The 21,493-nt window shown below is 37.0% G+C and overlaps 4 protein-coding genes across 4 annotated transcripts; 3 read left to right on the top strand and 1 right to left on the bottom strand.

Moving 5' to 3' along the window:
• Positions 1–22: 22 nt before the first annotated feature.
• On the bottom strand, positions 23–4,757 carry pacc1 (proton activated chloride channel 1). The gene is made up of 9 exons (XM_060879831.1): positions 4,608–4,757; positions 3,524–3,751; positions 2,892–2,994; positions 2,548–2,760; positions 2,270–2,424; positions 1,593–1,732; positions 1,336–1,477; positions 1,140–1,247; positions 23–1,027 (listed from the first exon to the last, which is right to left on the bottom strand). The coding sequence occupies exons 2-9, from the start codon at positions 3,557–3,559 to the stop codon at positions 866–868; spliced, it is 1,059 nt and encodes a 352-aa protein (XP_060735814.1). The 5' UTR covers positions 3,560–3,751; positions 4,608–4,757; the 3' UTR covers positions 23–865.
• On the top strand, positions 4,323–6,750 carry nenf (neudesin neurotrophic factor). Its single transcript, XM_060879832.1, has 4 exons — positions 4,323–4,597; positions 4,686–4,746; positions 5,029–5,132; positions 5,243–6,750. Exons 1-4 carry the CDS (start codon positions 4,457–4,459, stop codon positions 5,417–5,419), a joined length of 483 nt encoding a protein of 160 aa, XP_060735815.1. The 5' UTR covers positions 4,323–4,456; the 3' UTR covers positions 5,420–6,750.
• On the top strand, positions 6,410–11,848 carry tagapa (T cell activation RhoGTPase activating protein a). Its single transcript, XM_060879828.1, has 11 exons — positions 6,410–6,548; positions 7,457–7,677; positions 8,092–8,170; positions 8,328–8,381; positions 8,685–8,748; positions 8,931–9,088; positions 9,224–9,385; positions 9,498–9,607; positions 9,716–9,881; positions 9,966–10,074; positions 10,188–11,848. Exons 3-11 carry the CDS (start codon positions 8,144–8,146, stop codon positions 11,297–11,299), a joined length of 1,962 nt encoding a protein of 653 aa, XP_060735811.1. The 5' UTR covers positions 6,410–6,548; positions 7,457–7,677; positions 8,092–8,143; the 3' UTR covers positions 11,300–11,848.
• A 152-nt stretch (positions 11,849–12,000) lies between these two features.
• ezra (ezrin a) lies at positions 12,001–21,069 on the top strand. The gene is made up of 13 exons (XM_060879829.1): positions 12,001–12,346; positions 14,273–14,356; positions 15,098–15,193; positions 15,679–15,953; positions 16,193–16,276; positions 16,367–16,513; positions 16,811–16,907; positions 17,606–17,769; positions 18,023–18,153; positions 18,277–18,437; positions 18,787–18,879; positions 19,069–19,329; positions 20,060–21,069. The coding sequence occupies exons 1-13, from the start codon at positions 12,335–12,337 to the stop codon at positions 20,222–20,224; spliced, it is 1,770 nt and encodes a 589-aa protein (XP_060735812.1). The 5' UTR covers positions 12,001–12,334; the 3' UTR covers positions 20,225–21,069.
• The last annotated feature ends 424 nt before the right edge of the window (positions 21,070–21,493 follow it).

Genomic DNA, 21,493 nt, shown 5'->3' with positions numbered 1-21,493 from the left:
AAGACCCACTCGATAAACAGGGTTAAATGAAAATGCTTTAATATCCATGTATGAAGGTATAGTCTGAATCAGACAGAAGCTTAAACCACAGCTAATAAATTCAATATTGTTTGTGCTCATGGAATTGCATAGTATCACAATTATATTGGACAAAAAAATAAAACTGAGTATATACTGGAGTTCACAATACACTGTTCTTTTCCAAACATGTCAGTCAAACCTTGCTGTTTAAAAATTGACAGTCACACAAAGGTACAGAAATAATAGCAGACATGACAGAAACTTAATCGATGAGAATTCTATACGTTTTTCATTCTGATTGATTAAAATCAAGCAGCTCTCATCGTACATTTACAATTTTTACAACTGGATTATTTTCCCCCCCACATATAACAGTGAGCAGTGACAAGTAAAACACACACCCACACACTCTCACACACACGCATGCGCGCCCACACACGCACAACCAGATTCTTTGCTTTCCAAGATCAATCCCTAAATCCGTGTTAGATTTCCTGCACGGACAGTTGAAAATGGATGACACAGCAGCTACCTGACAAGTAATGTTTCTGAGAAAAGACTGGAGAAGAACTGTAGAAGACTCTCTACATTGTCAAAGCCAGTTTGATATACTTTCATACAGTCCTTGTGCAAAGAACATTATTATTAATATTCAAAATAATGTCAGTAGTCATTCTTAAATGTCAAGTAATAAAATATTGATTCAATAAAAAATAATATTGTTTGGTTGAAAGTTGTAAGAAAAATAAAACATTCTTTTTCACATTAAAATCCTTTTGGTGAACATTGAAATTGTTGACAGCGAATAGTGAATGTTGGACAATGGACAACACTTGATTGTCAGTCAGCTGATTTGGTTCATTTCCCTGATTTTAGCCCTTAAGTGTCGTTTGCGAATTTTGATCATCCACTTAATGCTCAGCTTGGCAAAGTTGGCAGCTTTAAAAAGAGCCATCAAGACCCCACACAGAATGGCTATGGTGTTCCATGGATTTGCTGTGACGATCTGTTGTCAAAAAATGATAATTGATTAGATATACATTTTCTACCTTTCCTTTTATTGGTGATGTAATTTAGTAAATGCTATCATTGTGGAATAAAAAACATGTCCAACTTACATCTTTGACTTGTTGTATAAATGGATCCCGCCATTGAAACACGATAAAGAAAAGCTCGTCGGTTTTCTCTTCTGAAGTCCTCCTGTCATTGTACTTCACCACACTGGACTGCAAAACAATGTACAGATTATACCACAATCTAACACTGCTGTTAGAATGTGGAAAATTATAATTGTGTGTGTGTCTCATACCCTACCTCTTGCCTGAATTCGACAGATTCGTTTGCTTTCCCAGATGTCCGAACCAAAGACATTTTTACCCAGGTACGAAAGCCACCAGAGAAAGTCCACATTGAATAGTTCTTTTCACAGTCCCTCATGAATTCAGCTTTATCTGAGCTGGTGGCCAGAGGACAGTTGTAGTACATGTTACTACTATTTTCTTAAACACTATTTACAACAGAAGGAATCAGACAAGGTGATATTAGTAGACACTGGAGAAAGTATTTTTTACCTTAGAAGCATATCACTGAACTGGGCAAACAGCATGTAACTGATGGCACTGAAGTCCTCTTCAGTTTCGTTCTGACTGAACTGTAGAAATATGAGCTCTCGGTTCCTGACATCTGTGGGACCTTCAACCACCAGGGCTTGCTTATGCAGCACATCATTTATATTACATAACGTGTTATTAATACAGCTTATGATGCCTTGCACACACCTAATTCATCAGTTAATGTTACACCTAATTCATCAGCTAATGATAAAAACAAGCTTTATTTCCAGAAAAGGTTTCAAAGAAAATTAGGAATTATACACAGCAATTTCAAGTTCATTTGAGGAAATTTTACACTTTTCCCTACAGCACATAAGACCAAACAATAGTAAATGGTAGACTAATCATCAAAGTTAAATTACATATATATAAAATCATCTTCAGCAGTCTCTTTTTACTGAATTCACATGCGCATTAAACAGGTTGAGACATGTTTGAAGGTGGTTGCAACACACCTGCAACATTACATGCCAATATTTCACATAAAGAAAAATACCAACAATGGAGAGCAGGTTTCTTTAGGAACAAGCTTACTGCAAATAAACACTATGCAGTGAAGTAATCTAAACATGACTTAAAATATTAAATTAAAGAGAATCATTAGCAGATCATACATTAATACAGAGGAAACTTACTTTTGAATGGTTTGTGTATGGGTCATTATAATTAACTTCCTGTATTACACAGTCACTGTCCTCCTTCTGGCCTGCCAATAAACGAGGAGGGATATGATCGTGGTAGTGGTGCCGACAGCTTAATAACCGAGCTTTCCCTGGGTACAGTGCAATTCCTGCAGAGGAAAAAAGATCATTTAAACATATTATGCATACCACACTGCTGTTGAATTCTGAAATCTTTATTAAAGAACCATGGTAGTGAATGGAAAAAGCAGTCCTGTGTGTATGAACCCCACCTGGGGGAGCAAACTCTTCAACCTCTTTGTATGACACAGACATTACAGGATGATTGAGCTTGTCCAAGAAGTCAGAAATTGTTTGATAGGCCAAAAATACGGCCACTGTTGTTAACAGAAGGTAGATGAGAACAAGAATGACTGTGAAGACATTTTTCAGACAAGTTTTGTTGAAGGCATTAGGATATGGACTGCTGCCCATAACATCCACATCTGTAATAAAACCATACCCAATTTTAGGGAAGAGTTCTGTATATCCATATTGCAAACACAGTATCAACAGCATCATCCAGTTCTACAGTGGTATTAAGGTCAGATTTGATTGAAAAGTGCCACATCCACACCTGGTAAGACGTTACAGTTGGCTTCTTCATCTTCATCCTGGACAGCATCTCCTTTGTGCTGGCAGGACACTTGTGATGCTTGTGCACAATCCTCATCATTAAACTATAACATTCAGGTTATAATATCAATTAGTACAATATCATGGAATTTATCTACGCTAAACTGTATTTCACTCTGTCATGGCATGGTTAGATATATTAATAAAAGACAAATGTATCTACACTCTCAGGAAAAAAGGGACAACATACTGTAATTTTCTACTAAACAGTTTTGAGTAGAAATGTGCATGTTGTGTACCTTAAAACATTTACACTCAAGATCTAATTAAAGGTACAATACGGATCCTTTTTTCCAGATCTTTTTTTACAGTTAATTCCAGTTATGTACCTTTAATCATTAAATAAAATTTGATTTGATTATAAGGATACACTAACATTAACATTGCTATTACTCCATTTTCTCAATTGCACTTTTTTCGTAGTCAGCTGTTATCACATGACTACACAGCTCGGTCAGCTATGGATCCCCTATAATGTCCCTCATAAAGTACACATGACTTGATTCCATTTTTTTAACCCACTAAACGATCAGATGACCTACAGTCAGTATACAGTCCACTCGTGTTTCATACCTCTTGGTAACAGCAAGATGTCTCCTTTCGTAGCATTTTCTGTCCTTTTCTGTGCTTTGTAGGGTTTTTGGAATAGATGGAAACTTGCTTAATAACTTTACATTAATGTTGATGCAGTCCATACGACGCCACTGGTATGATCAACTAACATATCGCAGAACCTTCACACGGGAAAGTGTTAATGTGTCTCTCAGCTGGTCCAGAGCCAGCAGTGACGTCACAGTGCCTCTGTTTTGGACACAAGGATAAGGCTGAAACCCAACAGCTACTAATTAAATAGTTGAGGCAAAAACAGTGTGGCTTCTATAGGGACTGTGCAGGCTTTTTATTTGACATAGTGTTCATATATTTTTATATATATGTATATATACATATATATATATATACTTTTTATTTACTGTATAAGATGTACATAGCAAGAAAGCATGTGATCAGCTCACATGCTGATCACATGCTTTCTTGCTATGTACATCTTATACAGTAAATAAAAAGTATATATATATATATATTGTAAACACGAATGAATACATACTCCTTCAGTCTATAGACTTACATACTCGTCAGTGTATGTAAGTCTATAGACTGAAGGAGTATGTATTCATTCGTGTTTACAATACATAATAAAAGTAATAATGATGATTCGCTGGTTTGTATAGTCAGGTGTGTTTAAATACCACTTTTAGATCAAAAATTTATATTAAAATAAATAAAATAAAATAACCCAAATGTTGCCAATGATTTACATCCGGTCACGAATACCAGTTTCAAAACAAAAGTCTATTGAAAGGAGGAAGTTTGGACTGTAAACTGAACGTTTACACACGTTCGAATGTCTGTGCCATTACAAAGCGTCACTAGAAGTTATTTGGGGAATTTAAAAATAAGTCGGTTTATTGTATACGGACACAGTGTAAACAGTAAACAGCTTGCATAATGTTTCATTCGCAACTAATGATCCTTTTTGCGATAATACTCACCTGTTTGGCGGATGAGTCTAAATTAAAGGTAAAACCCTCATCAAAACCCGTGAGGTTGTTCACTGATGAAGAATTGAGAAGATACGATGGAAGTGAGGTAGACTTACCGCAAATACACTGCATTTTGAGCCGTGAAAGTTTTCCTTAATGCACCGTGTAATGTGTTTTACGTTTGCATTCCTCAGGACGGGCAGCCCATTTACATGGCCGTGAAAGGTGTCGTGTTTGACGTAACATCTGGCAAACGTTAGTTGGAGACATGGTTTCACACCTAAGTCAATACCTACAGTAGGCTACAATACTGACTATCTAGTACAGACGTGTGCTGCCTCCTATGTAGCCAATGACCTCTTAATTTCACCACCTGAAATTTCTTCATATTATCTATTTACATATTATCTATTATTGTATCTATTTTCACACCAAAGACCTGTAGTTATTGGTAACATTCCTTAAATGTGCTCCATATAAGTCATTACAATGAATAAAGTTACTTTTTTGTTTTGTTTTGTTTTGTTTGTTTTACAGAATTTTATGGCAAGGGTGCCCCCTACAACGCCCTTGTGGGCAAGGACTCAACCCGAGCTGTGGCCAAAATGTCCCTTAATCCTGAAGATCTGACCCATGATACAGTGAGTTACTGATGAGTTCTTTTCTATGCTGTCGTCTGCAAATGTTTAAAAAGTAAATTAATTACTTAATTAAGAGGAAACTAATTAACACCTTTTTCCCTCTATGTTAGACAAGCCTTACTAAGGAGGAGCTGGATTCCCTTGAGAGCGTATTCACTGGAACATACAAATCAAAGTACCCCATAGTGGGTTACACACACAGACGCATTCTCAATGAAGATGGCAGTCCAAATGAAGATTTCAAACCAGAGGATCAACCTCATTTCACCATCAGAAATGAGCTTTGATACCTAGATAAACAGATCATTTACATTGATTCAATAGTAATTGTTAGATCTTGCATTGATTAATACTAGCCGTCTTCACATGGAATAAGATTACTAACTGAGAAATGCCTCTGTAACAAGAATAATTTTCTACTGATTTATCTGGTGTTTGTTTTAGTCTTATCTCTGTATGTCTTGTGATTATTGTATTTATTCATTCATCTTCTACCACTTATCCGAACTACCTCGGGTCACGGGGAGCCTGTGCCTATCTCAGGAGCCATCGGGCATCAAGGCAGGATACACCCTGGATGGAGTGCCAACCCATCGCAGGGCGCACACACACACTCTCATTCACTCATGCAATCACACACTAGGGACAATTTTCCAGAGATGCCAATCAACCTACCATGCATGTCTTTGGACCGGGGGAGGAAACCGGAGTACCCGGAGGAAACCCCCGAGGCACGGGGAGAACATGCAAACTCCACACACAGAAGGTGGAGGCGGGTATCGAACCCCGACCCTGGAGGTGTGAGGCGAACGTGCTAACCACTAAGCCACCATGCCCCCTATTGTATTTATAAGTTGTTGAAATATTTTAACATTTTCTGTTCTGACTGTGCTGATCACAGGATACAAAATTAGTATAATACATTTACCGTTGTCATTAGTTCGCAGCTACATAAAATTGGTTCAGGCATTTGTATTAGTTTTGAATATATATTTTTCTTTTATGGAACATGTATTTACTACATTAGTTTATATTTTATATTACAGGAGGTAGGTAATCAGATTTGTTGGTGCATTATGGTACATAAATTGTTTTCATTGGGGAAAAAATGTTCACTGGGAAAAAGTTTGGGGAAAAAATAGCTTGCTAATTTATTTCCTAACATTTGAACTTCTTTTACTCTATTGCTGGATGTTTTGTGTTGTTCCCCAATTAGATTAATTTAGTGTTATTTTTCTATCACTGGTATACAGTATGCAAAGGGGGTGGTTTAACCTTGTGCGCTTTGGCTTTGGTGGTCTGTCTGCCCACACTCGAGTAAATGAATGATGCATATACCCTGTAGGTTTTTCCCTGGTGGGCTACTTTGAAGGTCACTGAAAATGGTTCACCCACCTGTATGATTAAAAAAACATGGTACGTTATTTTAATGTTTACTTATTTTGTAATTATTTATTACATAATTCATTCTCTTGTCCTTTTGCTTTCACATTAACTAGTAGTAATGTCTAACTTGGAAAGTTTGGTGACTCACTGCTAATGTTGGTGTTGAACGTTACTGAAGTCTATGTGAATTGTTTGTGTGTGAATTGTTTCGTATAAATCATACTACACTTTAGAGTTTCTAATTTATTCATTTTTTTGGCCTTCTGAAGTTTCTCACATCAGACTGCCCACACAGTGCTTTGTAAACCGAAGAGATTATAATCTGAAACTAATTTACATGAAGACTGTATTTAGTAGGAGGCCAGACAGATAGCTGGCCAATTACAAGAAACAACAAATTCACTTTTTATCATTCAAACATGGGGGTTGGTTGTTTTCATGAAATGACAGTAATACACTGAAAGCAAAGTGCTGTCAAAAGATGAATTTCACAATGATTTTTCTGTGTTTCTTAAAAATTCCCAACACAACAGTAGGCTCTTGTACAATGATTCATTGTATAAGTTCTATTACAGTAAAAGATTGCTCAGCAAAAAAAAAATTCTTAAAAGCCATCTCTTTACTGCAAAGTAGGTGTCAGGTTTATATATACATATATTCACAATTCACAATTTAAATTATTGTGTTTTTCTGAGAATGCTTTCTGTTTTGTGATAAATTTAGAAAGTTATGTGTACTACTACTAATCTTTAGAATGTACTACTTTAGAATTTGAATAAAATTAGCCCTTTATTCTAGCAACAGACCTACTCTTGAACTGAGCTTGATGCATACCACTGCTTCATTTAAACTATGTGTTATTTGCTTATTTTACTCTGATGTTATGATGATGCAGGTGACACTTTCCACTCACCAGCATGTGTTATTGCCCTACATAGCTTAAAGGGGGTGTTGGTAGTGGGAGTCCGTGATGCTGCTTCCTGTCTCCATTGCACATCAGAATTTCCCCTTCAGCCCACCCACTTTAGTTTTGTAGCGTGCAGTGGGTCGCTCTAAGTTATTCTCTCTCATGCGTGCGTTGGTGTCACATTGCTCTTCTGTCAATACAACTGCTTTTCACTGCTTCTGAATCGAAGTAGAGACTGGATGCATTCAAGAGGTGAGAAAAAATATTTATGTTATGTGTTTCAGATTTATTGAAATTGATAATGTGACAAAGTTATCAGTGTATTGTAGATTTTCGTTTGTTTGATTTGCTAAAATAGTTTAGCATTGTAGGTACTTTGCAGTGAATTATATTGGGGAAAATAGTAATGTTTTCAATTAAGAGCAATACATTTTTCACTATAGCACATTCCAGCTGTATATTTATATACAAGTACCATAGTTTTGTTTAGTAATAGTAATGTGTCTTCCATAAAACATTATATAAACATACATGGTCATATACTAACAACCTATTCTTGATTAAATTATGCAATGCTTTAAATTATATTGAATCAAACATGATATGGATGTAATCCCAACAGCATATACTGATGATTTAAACATATTATTTATTTTGAATTCCCAGATAAATTGACAGACAAGAGAATATTTTGGAGACATCACACCACAGCGCACTGATGAAGGTGTTGAGTGGCCACGTTGTGGTAAGTTCTCACCTTTAGCTATCCAGTCCACATACCCATTGTCTCCTAATGACATCAGGGAATTTGATTAGTGCATGTTTGGTTTGGTTTGTATTTTGGTTTGTCTGTATTATTTCACTGACAAGATAAACAAAACAAAATTCTTCTTTTGTTTTAGACAAAATCTCTGCTTGAGGACGGCATAGACCTACTCATCATGACTGCCTCAGATGTAAGTATTATGAACTAAACATGTTATACATACAGCACTTTGTTTGACTAAGGGCAGACATAAATAAAACCATATTCCACTGTTCTTCTAAACACCCTCAAAGATAAAATCTTATTCACAAAAATGCAAATTTTATGCACCCTTGAATCACAGTCCTTCTCTGTCACCTGCAGTGATACCTTTGATTATTTTTAGGCAATAATGCTGAAAAAGTCTTTAAAACATATTTTTAAACCTCATTTTAACCTAATAACTTCCAGTACATTAGTACATTTCTTTAACTGATCCCTCATTTGCTTTCAGGTTCATAACAATATGGGACTTTCCCAATGTAAGCAACCATATGACAGCAAGTTGGTGAACTGTGGTAAGTTCTGAAAATATCTGGGGTTTTTTTGTTTTGTTTTTTAATAGTGTTTACAATTTACCAAACTGATTTGATGACATACTACTAGAGTAAATGTTTCTTCATTTGGATCTTATTACATTTTCCAAATTCCTATTCAAATCCATAGATTATATTTGTATTTTCTTTATTTGAATTGACAGACAATATTAGCCGAAAGCGCTGGAGGAAAGTTTTTCAGCGGGTAAAAAGAAAACAGATGGATCCGGGTTCTGCTACTAAGCTTCAAAGCAAGTTACTTTTTGGACAAGCTTTGTCAGATGTTTGTGAAAAAAATGGCAATCCCCCAAAACCCATTATGGTATGTCTCATATTCATCATGCAATACAGCATAAAACTTGAGCTTGTATTTTTTTAATGTTTGTATTATTTGCAAAGGCAAAGTTTTAAAATGTAACCCCCTCTCCTTCTTTCATCTCACATAACTTTTCTTCAGGATATTCTCTTGGTGCTGTGCAGAAAGGGCCCATACACAGAAGGTGTGTTCAGGAAAGCTGGTAATGCCAGGTCTCTGAAAGACATTAAGGAACAACTCAACAATGGAGTGGAAGTGGATCTGAAAAATAAGCCTGTGATCCTACTAGCTGATCTTCTCAAGGTATCACTTATTGACTTAAATTACATCTACTAGCTCTATCTGTGTTGTGTTGAAGTATAAGTGGTAATATCCAAGTATGTTAATACCTTGAATCCGTCTGAATGAATGGCAGGATTTCTTGAGGCACTTGCCTGGCAGTTTGCTAATGGTGGATCAATACCAGGCCTGGATGACAGCACTGCAAAAAAATGATTTACATGAAAAGTGCACTGAGCTCCAATTGTAAGTATGATTTTAAATTGTATTAATAACATACCTTTCACTTAATTTTGGAAAACAAATAAGGTAACAAATAAAAAAAACCTTAACTGTGTGTTTATTGACTTTCAGGGTGATTAAAACGCTTCCAGAACCAAATGTTGTCCTCCTGAAACACCTAATTGTTTTGCTCTACCACATACATGCCAATGCAGATAGAAACAAGATGGATTCCCACAATTTAGCTCTTTGTGTTTCACCCAACTTGCTCCAAACGGACATTGAACTGATAAAAAAAGTGAGTATGGTAGTTTATAATCTATATATTAGAAATATCATGTGTGTTTTAATGTGAGTTCTAACCAACCATGCTACCATTTAGGTCACAGAACTGACTGAGTTCCTCATTGAAAACTGTTGTGAAATATTTGGAAAGGATGCACTGACACTGCTTGGGGAGCCAGAAGAGGAAATACTCAGTGATAAAAATGGTAATATACTTAAAAACAAACAAAAAAAAAACCATCTGAAATACTTTACATAAAGATTAAGATAATTTTTTTTTTGTAAATTTATAGAACCTGTTCTTTGTTTCCTCTGATAGATTCACTGACCTCACTCCATGATGATTCTGCCTATGAGAGCAATGACACTGACGTGGATGGTTATAGAGGGAGCTGCACAGAAATGCACGCCTTCCATTCTGATTCTGAAGAGAAAACTCTGGATTGCTTTCAAGTGTCCTCCTCCCTTGATACTAAGAGGAAACACACTAGCAAAACTTTTATTCGCAGGTGCTCTGAGCCAACAATTGTTTTCAACAAAAGTGCTCGAAACCAGCCTGCCCTAAACAGGAGCCACACAGAGATGGACTTTTATGGACATAATTTGACCAAACAGATCTCAGATGAATGTGTTTTGCTTGGGTCTGATAAAAAGTTGTCACTTATGTCTAAGAACATCTATATTTCACCTCCAGGTGAGCATTTCCAGTATACATGCAAAGACTGCTCCTTGAGTTCTCTGGAAAGCTCCTTCTCCAGTGCCTCAGGGAACTTGCAAACTAACTCCCATATCAATTCATCCTCCAGACACACACAGGCTGTGCAACGTAAAATGTCTTTCCCCAGCTGTTCAAAGGCAAATGGGACTGTGCTTGGTGAAGCCACCAAGAAACGTTCCCAATCAATGAAAACACCAAATTCTCGGACTAAGATTTGCTTTTCTCGAGGTGGCATTAGCAAGCGAGCTCAGAAAGCCTTACGCCACAGCCAGACACTCCCTGAAGTGCTGTCTTTAGACACGACCTTCCTCGTGTCACAAAAACCCAGACGTTTATCTAGTGAGGAAGTGTTCCAGCAAGTGGACAGCAGGATTTTAAATAATCCTCCATCGTATGAGCAGGCAATTATAGACAATGCTCAAACTGTGCTTTCACTCTGCAGCCCATTGACTGTTGACGCTGCCAGGTGTCTGTCAAAGCACACAAGCAGTCAGTCCACATTCCCTGAAGAACCATCAAATTCCTGCTCAGTGAAACATAGCATTTGCTGGGGTGGAGAGAGGAATGATGTATTGGCTGTGTCATCTACCCCACCAGAGTCACAACAGGTGACCATATCAGAGACTGAACCTGAAGAATCTAACAATGACCTGGCACACTGTTGTAGTCAACAACTGTTGTTGACTTTGAATGTCAGAGAGTCATATGTGTAACGTAATATTTTGTTACATCCATTAAAATGTGGGTTATTTTTCTACTGATGTATTTTGAGGCAAAAAAGTATTGGATCAAAATCACAAGAGCTTCTAAGAAGTCTGTAATCGTATATATAATTTTTATATAAAATACAGCTTTGATCAGCTTCTGTGGTCTATGAAATGTATTGCATCTGCACTTTATTTTGTTGTCTTGTCCACCATCATAGCAGTCACGTCTTGTCTTGAGGCTACAGTGAATCAAGTGGTATCAATGTCAATCAAATGCCATTACTACGAATCATTAGTCAGATGTAGAACATACGTCTCTGTACGGTAACACTGAGGGAAAAGCGCATTCCTCACGGTGACCTGCGATACTTATTAAACCTTGTACGATACTACCACGCCCAGTGTGTATGAAGTAGACTTAAGGGGAGATTTTCGAGGACAGTTTGACAAGATACACACCCAGGGTAGAAAAAAATAAAGCTGTTTATGCAAAATGGATGTTAATAGCACTTTTGTGACCTTATACACAATAAACTTTTGTCTGTTGTCTTATCACTTTCTGCGTTCTGCCATGTTTTTTGTGAAAATCATTTAGCAAGAACTAGCCTAGCCACTCTCTCAGGACCTGTTCGGTGCGTGCACCTGTCGGTCTCCGCCCATTGGCTAAGCACCGCCACAGCACATATAAAGCCTTTTTAATGCGGTTTGTTTGCAGGAGGTCGTCCAATACGCGCTTCTCTTCGTCAGGGAACAAAGGTCACGTTTCTCAAGGTGCTTCAGAACTCGCTATTTGTGTGTTATAGTGGAGCCTTGGCACTCTTTAACTTGAAACGCACTCGGGCTTTATCGTAGCCATTATCGGGGCGAGGCTCTGACACCATCTATTGACAATGAGTCAGAAATGACCTCAACCCGAGAGCGCCTCGTCTCCCGAGCTCAGTCACTCCGCTCCGCGCGCGCGCACGCTCAAGCAAAAACAGCTAAAGCCGGTTCAGTGTGAACTCACCTTTATTTCTCCTAAAAGCAGAAACAGGACGCATCATGCCTAAACCAGTAAGTCTCTGTCTTTTCATTTTATCAACCTCTTTGTGTGTACTTTGTGTACATTTAGGTCATTAATCGACCGCAAATAAATATTATTAGGTATTTTTTATTCATTACACATTCCAGTAAAACCGAATTCATTAAGTCATAAAGTTTTGTACCACAAAGAAATCAAATTCTCTTTATTCATTCACATATACAGTAGATGAGCTCTTAGAATACTCTACATTGAAAAGTGTCAAATAATTTGAGTTATGCGGAAGTTTATGATTTAACCCTTTTGATGTCGGTATACATGTATTGCACAGTCACGACTACTTACTTCTCTTAGGGATCTATTACACCAGCATATATTACTTTTTCGAATTACACTACAATCTGTAGAATTGACGGGATTTGAAAACTTTGTAGAATAACTGACAGGATTGTCGTGTGAAAAGACGCACACTTTTTGTGACACTCAGCCACACAAAAATGCGTCATACATGACCGGCCTGGTTGACAGGTTTTTTGGTGGTTGTCATTTATACATTCTATTGAATTCCAAAACGAAACACGGATCACTCAGCACACTTTAGTATGAGAAAACGTTTTTATATGGCACTGTTGTCAGTGACTCCTTTGATGTATAGTGTGATTAATGGCTTTATGATAATCTGTTTATGATCATTTCCTTGTCTGCATTTCAGTAATGTTATGTAATGTAATATATCTATTACATATGGTGTGGGATTTTGAAGTTTAAAGTCAAACCTAACAGCTAAAGTGTATATTTAACACCTCTTTACGTAGTTTTCAGATTAAACAGACGGTGAAACCATATTCGAGAATGAAGAATACTGTAAATAAATACAAAAAACAAAATAGCTAAGCAAACTGGTTGTTCCTCAATGTTATGATATGGAGTCACATTTCTTATTATACTTTAGTTATGCGTTGGTCATTTGGATAATGCTTGATCAAAAAAAAAAGGTCTTGTAGGTCTAGTTTCTCTGAATTTTCTTCAGAGGCAATACTACTGAGCTGGAGAGGTTTCAGATTCCAAAGATACCCTATCACGTAAAGCACAATCATCAACAGGAACAAAAGTCCCTGTGTTAGCAGCAAACACTGTGGAAATGATTTGAGTGGAGTAGTGTGTACATAGTGACTTGTGCCTTGTGGTAGCTCCAGGAGAATTACTGTTGCCCAGAGAAATGCTGATTAACCAGTAGCATTCATAGGACTTTCATGATATGATATATTTATATATATATATATATATATATATATATATATATATATATATATACATACACACACATATATATATATATATATATATATATATATATATATATATATATATATATATATATATATATATAGCTTTGTTCTTATGAATACTCACAGCTTTTAAAGAAGGTCTACAGTATATTCATTTATAACAGCTCAGTGAACCTTGACAGAGGTTCAGAAGCATTGCCAAGGTTACAGGTTACACAACTTCTTTATGAACTTACTTTAGTGCTGTAAAGATAGACCCCTTTGAACCCTTGTGCAACACAAGTTAGAGTGTCAGCTTTTTTAGTGATTACTAATGTAATGGCAGGCAAAGCAAAAAAGACAACAAATAGCATATTACCATGAAACTCTTTACCAAAAACAGGGACCACACTTCATTGTTAGGATCATAACAAACATTTTGAAGGTAATATAAATGTAAGCCTTGCTTTTACTAGAAACATAAAATTTCCTGTATGCAAGAATTTCCATTGAATGTTTGTGTAACTAGTGTGTATCTAGACCAACTGGCTCTATGTCATCCCAGGTAATTGACATAATGTCTCTAAACATGTCTTGGTGTAGTGGCATTCCTTTCAACTAGTTGACACAGAGAGTACTCTCTACACTTCATTCATTTAGGACCCTTCTAATGTGTTTGTTCTTGCTTAGGTCAATGTCCGCGTCACTACAATGGACGCCGAGCTGGAATTTGCCATCCAGTCTGTTACCACAGGCAAACAACTCTTTGAGCAGGTAAGATTCCCTGGTCCAGTGGCCTAAATACAGAGGCAACTATTTGTGAGCTAATTCACATTAGACAGAAGGCATGTGTGGAATGGCCACAGATTTGATAGTAACCATTCTCAAACACCTCACTGTAAATTCCATTCTCTTGAGGTATCTGGTAGTATTTTATGACTGTTGAACAGCCTCTCAAATGAAAGTGCAGTTTCGACAGAATGGAAGCCTGTACTGTAGTGTGAATAAGTACAAAGAATACGTAGTTACATATTGTCAGTGGTTACATTATATATGCCATGGGGCAGTCATAGAGAGTAAATGATTTGTGCAAATATTGTCCAGTAACTCCTGGCAACGTCTAGTTTATGGCATAAGGTGTCACATGATATAGGGCCTTTAGGTGGAAGACTCCAGCGACTGATAAGATGAAGCTGTGAAGAAGGGCAAGGGTAGTTCCATTGTTAATAACTGTTGATGATGTGTTAACTGGAAAGTATTGATTAGTTTGTCCTACATAGAAGTGTAAAGGAGAACACCCATCTAGATATTTTGCAATAACCAACCCTTCAACTAGAGCCCCACCCTTTATACCTGATGCCGGTGTGACTAGTGCTGTAGTCATTTTTCAGGACATGTCAAACAGACTAGGATATTGATATCTGAGCTAATTTTTTATGCAATCATTATTGAGCGATTGGCATTACAGTATTACAGAGTTATTAACACTGAGTGTAAAATGTTTTTCTGCCTCAGGTTGTTAAAACAGTGGGCCTGCGTGAGGTGTGGTATTTTGGCCTGCAGTATATGGACAACAAAGGATATCTTACCTGGCTGAAACTCGAGAAAAAGGTATATTTACTTATACCTGTGTTTGATGTACCGGGAGTATGTATATCACATTTTCACTTTACTGCATATGTAGCTTGTCACGGATCTAAATGGAAAACTTAAAAATGCCAAACAAACCTTGAGCCTACAACATCTATTCACATCTCTGGTTTCATGATCACGTGGCTTGCTAGTCAGCTATCCTGGCTGCTTTCCCAGACACAGATTAAGCTTAGTCTTTGACTAAATTACAATGTCACTGGTAAGTGTCCATTGAAAATACATTGTGGTCTCTGTGTACCCAGAAAACCGGCTCTTCAAGTACAAGCACAGATTCAAATATTTGTCTGGTTTATTCTTTTGTTATGAAATTTAAAGTAGGATAGTTTAGTATTTTCTGTAATGTGTGCCCCATTATATGCACATATAAACTGCTATAGACCACAAAGCTTCTAACTATCTTATAACACATTTATGCTATGTCTCTTTTGTGTTGCCTCCCTCAGGTGTTATCTCAGGATGTGAAGCGAGAGACCCCACTACAATTTATGTTCCGGGCTAAGTACTTCCCTGAGGACGTAGACAACGAGTTGATCCAGGATATCACACGCAAGCTATTCTTCCTTCAGGTGAAGGATGAAATCTTGAGTGACAATGTTTACTGTCCTCCAGAGACAGCTGTGCTCTTGGCTTCCTACTCTGTGCAGGCCAAGTATGGAGATTACACCAAGGAGACCCACAAATCTGGCTATCTTTCATCAGAACGCCTGCTGCCCCAAAGGTCAGTCAGGGCAGCCTTATGTAAGCTAGCTCAAATTCCCAGCTTTCAATCTCAGTTTATAGTAATAGTACACATTGAATCATTTTTTTGCTCTTTTACTTGTTATCTCAGCCTTAGATATTTCAGGTCCTTTTTTGTAACTCATTACACAGTATCAGATGGAAAATATTTACTTTTAGATGTGTTTATGACTTGCTGGTTCATTCTAAAAATCCAGCTTGATAATTGTGTCTGTGCAGAGTGCTTGAGCAGCACAAACTCTCCAAAGATCAATGGGAAGAGAGGATCGAGGTTTGGCATGAGGAGCACAGTGGCATGTTAAAGTGAGTCATGTGGTTTTCATAGTGTAAATATAACTCACCTCACCCCAGCCACTCTAAAAAACATCATAAATCTCAATCTTTACTCTCCAGGGAAGATGCTATGCTGGAGTACTTAAAAATTGCACAAGATTTGGAGATGTATGGAGTCAACTACTTTGACATTAAGAACAAGAAAGGAACAGAGCTATGGCTTGGTGTGGATGCTCTTGGACTTAACATTTATGAGAAGGAGGACAAGTATGCATTTGGTTTTACTTTATCATATGATTTTATTCAGTCACCAAAGCCATTGACCTCCTGGTCATCAAAGCACTTGGCATTAGAATATTAGTATGAATCAGATACTATGGCCAGTGTGACAGCAGTTTTTGTCTGTTCAGTCAGTGACCTCTGGAGTCACTCAAATTCTCTGGGTCAGTGTGGAATGACTGCGGGACTCTTTTTATTAAGAGGTTATTGAAAGTTTGATATTTGATGCACTACAACTATGATGAAGCTTGAGAATGACCTCACACCTTTTCTATTGTTGCATAGATTGACACCAAAGATCGGATTCCCTTGGAGTGAAATCAGGAACATATCATTCAATGACAAGAAGTTTGTCATCAAACCAATTGACAAAAAGGCCCCAGTAAGTGTTATATTGCTTAGTTTGTATTGCATAATAATAATAATAATAATAATAATAATAATAATAATAATTATTATTATTATTCATATACACTTTCATAAATGTAACACATTATTGAGCTAAGGCTTACATTCTGCGCCCTTGTATACATTTTGCTTTTAGTTTCACTGGATATTGCTAAATGATTCATAGTTGATGCTGAATAATAATAATAATAATAATAATAATAATAATAATAATAATAATAATAATAATAATCTTAAAGATTAGATTATGAAAAGATTTTCAGGGGTTAAAAGATACCCAAAACACACCTTATGTGATGTAATTTTACATTCATTGTTTATATATAGAAATATGACTCAATGATTTGTCATAAGTAAAGCCACACCTTTACTTGTTGTCAGTACAAGACACAGTAGTCTGTGGTGTCAGATGTCATCTTGATTGGTTTCTCCTATAGTAGCCTGCCTTAGAGATTATTTTACATTTAAATAATCTCAGCAAATACGTGACTCAGTCCAGGATTAATAATGAAATTATTGTCCAAAATGGCTAAGATGAACCTAGAGAAGTAATTAAACTACAGTTTTCCAACACAAGTTCCTGGATAGTACAGGACCATAGACATAGCCTGACCCTTGGAGTGCATATAAATTACTGTCATTCTAAGCTTCCTCCTGCTCTTGTTCTTTTAGGACTTTGTGTTCTACGCTCCTCGTCTGCGCATCAACAAGCGCATTTTGCTGCTGTGCATGGGGAACCATGAGCTGTATATGCAGCGCAGGAAGCCTGACACAATTGAGGTGCAGCAGATGAAGGCACAGGCAAGAGAGGAGAAACACCAGAAGCAGCTGGAGAGGTCCGATTGTTTATTTCTCCCAACACTTCATTCCAGTAATAAAGTGCAATATCTTATTATAACAGCAATGGAGGTCTTTGTTTGACATGGAATGTAGGACGTGTTTTGCTAAGCCAGTTTTATGTATGGAACAATATTATTGGTGTTCTGCAATTTTTTGTAAATGTTCCAGTAATGAATATCTTCGCTGACCTTGTTGTGTTATGAAATGATATTCTTATAATGGATATTCATTTTACCATACAATTTTTAGAGCCATGCTTGAAAATGAGAAGAAAAAGAGAGAAAATATCGAGAGAGAAAAGGAGCAGATGGAGAGAGAGAAGCGAGAAATGATGTTGAGGCTTTCTCAGTTTGAAGAAAAGTCCAAGAAAGCAGAGAAAGGTACAGGATTCATTTGCACACCCTATTACAGAAAATGGTAGCATGTCTAATAAGAGACGTTGTTTACTAGTCCATTTTAAATGATCTGCTGCCCCCTGTTGATGGTTTTTGCATATTTCACAGACCTGCAGATGCAGCTAGAAAGGGCCGTGCGGCTGGAAGAGGAGAGGCGAAAGGTAGAGCAAGAAGCTGCTCGTCTGGAGTCTGAGAGACAGGCGGCTCTGCTGGCTAAAGAAGAATTGGCCAGACATGCTGAAGACCAGATGAAGAACCAGGAGCAGTTGGTGAGCACTAAGGATTTATCAAACTTAAAGTTGTCAGTGGTGGTCAGTGGTGTGACCACTTTTTGTGTGGTGTGATTACTTGAGTGGTGTGATCACTTTTACTACAAAAAAAATCTTAATAGTTCTTTTGATGGTACCAACATTTTGTAGGGTAATTACTGGAGGTCTATGTAGAATGTTTAATTGTCCCATTAGACAGACAGAGAGACCAGATAACCATGTATCTAGCCTAAAACTTAGATGGGCATCACTCTTTTTGACTTCTAGCAAATCTGATTTTTTTTCTGCTTCACTTGATTTAATTTAATGTAAGACTTTAAGTTTGCTTGTGTTCATTTTGTCCCTAAAGGCTGCAGAACTGGCTGATTACACTACAAAAATCAGCTTGCTGGAGGAGGCCAAGAAAGCCAAGGAGCAAGAGGCTAACCAATGGCAGAACAGGGTGATTAAAACCTTTATTAAGAGCATATATCTTTAGCTGTAAAAAAAAAACAAAAAAAACATTTGTCTAAAATAAATGTGTGGTAATTAAATTTGCAGTTTGCAGAAATATTGAGATTGAGCATGTTAAATTTTGTCCGTTTACATCTACTTATTGGCAGTTTGAATTTTATTCTCATGTGACACTTAGGCTAAAGAGGCACAGGATGACCTGGTGAAGACTCGTGAGGAGCTGCACTTGATGATGGCTGCTCCAGTACCACCACCACCACCACCACCCTTGGTTATTGCAGATGAAGTCCATGTGGAGGAAGCTGAGCATGACGACCATGATGAGAATATGAGAAGCTACAGTGCTGAGTTCCAGGTTGAAGGCATTCATAACAACCGCAACGAGGAGGACCGTCTCACAGAAGCAGAGAAAAATGAACGTGTGCAGAGACAACTTATGGTAAGATATGCAATATACACTAATAAAAGCTGTACACCTGTTCATTTCTGCAATTTTGAAATCAGCTGATCAAGTGGTTGCGCAATGAATACAACCATGATACAGGTCAAGAGCTTCAGTTTACTTAAAACACCAGAATGGGAGAATTTGACCTTTAATCATGAGGCTTTCATCATAGCATGATTATTGGTGTCAGATTGTCTGGATTGAATATATAAAGAATGTGCTGATCTCCTGAGAGATTAAAAACCAGTAAAAACCAAAGATTTTTTCACAATCTTTAACAGTCCAGTTTCGGTGAGCTTGTGGCTACTGTATATTTCTGTTCTTGACTGACAGGAGAGGAACCCAATGTGGGTGATGAAGCCCATCTTTCTTAAGGTTTGACATAAAAAAATGAGACCAGCAGAAATATTCAGCTTGTCTGACACCAGCAGCTTGTCTGACACCAGCAGCTTGTCTGGCACCATCAACCAGGCCACAGTCATTGATGTTTGATGTGAACATTAAGTTACATTCTTGACCTGGATCTGCATGGGTTTATAAATTGTGCTGCTGCGACTGAGGTTGTTTGGATAATTCTATTAATAAGCAGGTCCAAGTGGTCTGTGGTGTCACTGAGTGTAAGTGCACTTACAAATGCACGTGTGCATGACCTTTGTTTTGCCAAACTGTTTCTCCAGCTAACCCAGTTTTTCTGGTAAATAACCTTGTACCAAATATTGTGCAGGCCCTGAGCTCTGAGCTGGCAGATGCACGGGATGAGTCCAAGAAGACCCAGAATGACATTCTGCACATGGAGAACATGCGTGCTGGGAGAGACAAGTACAAGACTCTGCGACAAATCCGCATGGGCAACACCAAGCAGAGAATAGATGAGTTTGAAGCTTTGTAGAGACTGATATCATCTCTGAATAACCTCAACCAAAACAAAACATCTGGCTAGTTCACCAGTGGTCTTACTTTCCATTTGGTGTCCAAGTAACTGTTATTTAGCCTTTCTTACTGTTATTTAATCATGGTAGGTTTATTGGACAGGATTGTATTTTTAAAGATTCCTATGCTTGGATAAGGTGTTATGAAGTGGAGCAACTTGGGATTAGGATTCTTGTGATTGTGGTTACAGGAGTTTCTCCAAACCTAGCTCCAACCCACTGAAATGCATCTCACAATATACTTACCAACTGTTAAACACCACTTTTTATGGGGTTTAGATTACATTAGGCAAGATACATTCAGCCAAGATATTTATACTTACTGTGCCATAGCTTTTTAAAACACACTAATTTAAAAAGTTTCCCTTTTCCTTGTAGTCTTTTTTAAATAATGCTTTTTGCCAGAGATGTATAGGGAAAAACATCGTCCTGTAAGATTAGACTGGCTGCTAAAGAGACCAAATGCATTCAATATTATCTGCAAATATATTATTGGAATGGAAAGGACTTGGTTTGCCATTTTTTCTTCTTTACACTACATTTGATTTTGATAAAGTTTTAAAATAAATAAAAAAAAGACCAAAATGTTGAAAATATATTTCTATGTGAGATTTTTTTGAATGATTTGAACTGTATATAATTATTGTAATCCTGGAATTACAAAATGGCAAGGGTTTTAATTTGAGTTCTACTGTATATGCCTTTCACACAAGCCTTAATACACATTATTACCACGTCAATGTTAAATGTTTGATGTTTGATGTGGACCAAGTTCAGTTTATAAAATAAAATAAAAAGAACCACATTCCAGACAATGCTACATTTTTCATTATTAACTAATGAACTAATAATCCAATGTTTTTCTTATTTTTTTATTTGTTTTTATTTTTTGTAAAAACACTTTCAAAAAAGATTTTTGGCTGTGGTAAATCAGTGACTAATTTATTAGTCCTCTTGTTCCACTGTAAGCTGAGGGACTGAGCAGTGCAGTTAAAAGGTGGATTGTTTGAGGGAATATTTACTCGCTGACCACATTGCTAATTGTGTTGCTAGACAACTTAAAATGCCTGGAAACCATATCATGTTTAAATATATGCTGGACCAACAATTGGAACTGTACATTGAATTGAGTCTCATAGAAGAAAAGTTCCAGAGGCCTTTTAAACCTATTTATGTATAAAAAAATAAAAAAAAATCCCTGCAACTATATATTACAGCTATATATATTA

This window comes from Tachysurus vachellii, chromosome 10 (genome assembly GCF_030014155.1).
Source record: "Tachysurus vachellii isolate PV-2020 chromosome 10, HZAU_Pvac_v1, whole genome shotgun sequence".
NCBI lineage: Eukaryota > Metazoa > Chordata > Actinopteri > Siluriformes > Bagridae > Tachysurus > Tachysurus vachellii.
This window is presented reverse-complemented; position numbering and strand designations above follow the sequence as displayed.

What these genes read in the sequence shown, in the direction of transcription:
- ezra (XM_060879829.1), top strand. An exon ending in GAACGCCTGCTGCCCCAAAG is followed by an intron (nt 15,954 to 16,192) that starts GTCAGTCAGGGC and finishes GTGTCTGTGCAG; the next exon opens with AGTGCTTGAGCAGCACAAAC. An exon ending in GAGCACAGTGGCATGTTAAA is followed by an intron (nt 16,277 to 16,366) that starts GTGAGTCATGTG and finishes TTTACTCTCCAG; the next exon opens with GGAAGATGCTATGCTGGAGT.
- nenf (XM_060879832.1), top strand. Translation starts at nt 4,457, where the DNA reads ATGTTTCATTCGCAACTAATGATCCTTTTTGCGATAATACTCACCTGT. An exon ending in TGACGTAACATCTGGCAAAC is followed by an intron (nt 4,747 to 5,028) that starts GTTAGTTGGAGA and finishes TTTGTTTTACAG; the next exon opens with AATTTTATGGCAAGGGTGCC. An exon ending in AAGATCTGACCCATGATACA is followed by an intron (nt 5,133 to 5,242) that starts GTGAGTTACTGA and finishes CCTCTATGTTAG; the next exon opens with ACAAGCCTTACTAAGGAGGA.
- tagapa (XM_060879828.1), top strand. Translation starts at nt 8,144, where the DNA reads ATGAAGGTGTTGAGTGGCCACGTTGTG. An exon ending in TACTAGCTGATCTTCTCAAG is followed by an intron (nt 9,386 to 9,497) that starts GTATCACTTATT and finishes AATGAATGGCAG; the next exon opens with GATTTCTTGAGGCACTTGCC. An exon ending in AAGTGCACTGAGCTCCAATT is followed by an intron (nt 9,608 to 9,715) that starts GTAAGTATGATT and finishes ATTGACTTTCAG; the next exon opens with GGTGATTAAAACGCTTCCAG.
- pacc1 (XM_060879831.1), bottom strand. Translation starts at nt 3,559, where the DNA reads ATGCTACGAAAGGAGACATCTTGCTGTTACCAAGAG. An exon ending in TGAAGAGTTTGCTCCCCCAG is followed by an intron (nt 2,425 to 2,547) that starts GTGGGGTTCATA and finishes TTTCCTCTGCAG; the next exon opens with GAATTGCACTGTACCCAGGG. An exon ending in CATACACAAACCATTCAAAA is followed by an intron (nt 1,733 to 2,269) that starts GTAAGTTTCCTC and finishes GTGCTGCATAAG; the next exon opens with CAAGCCCTGGTGGTTGAAGG.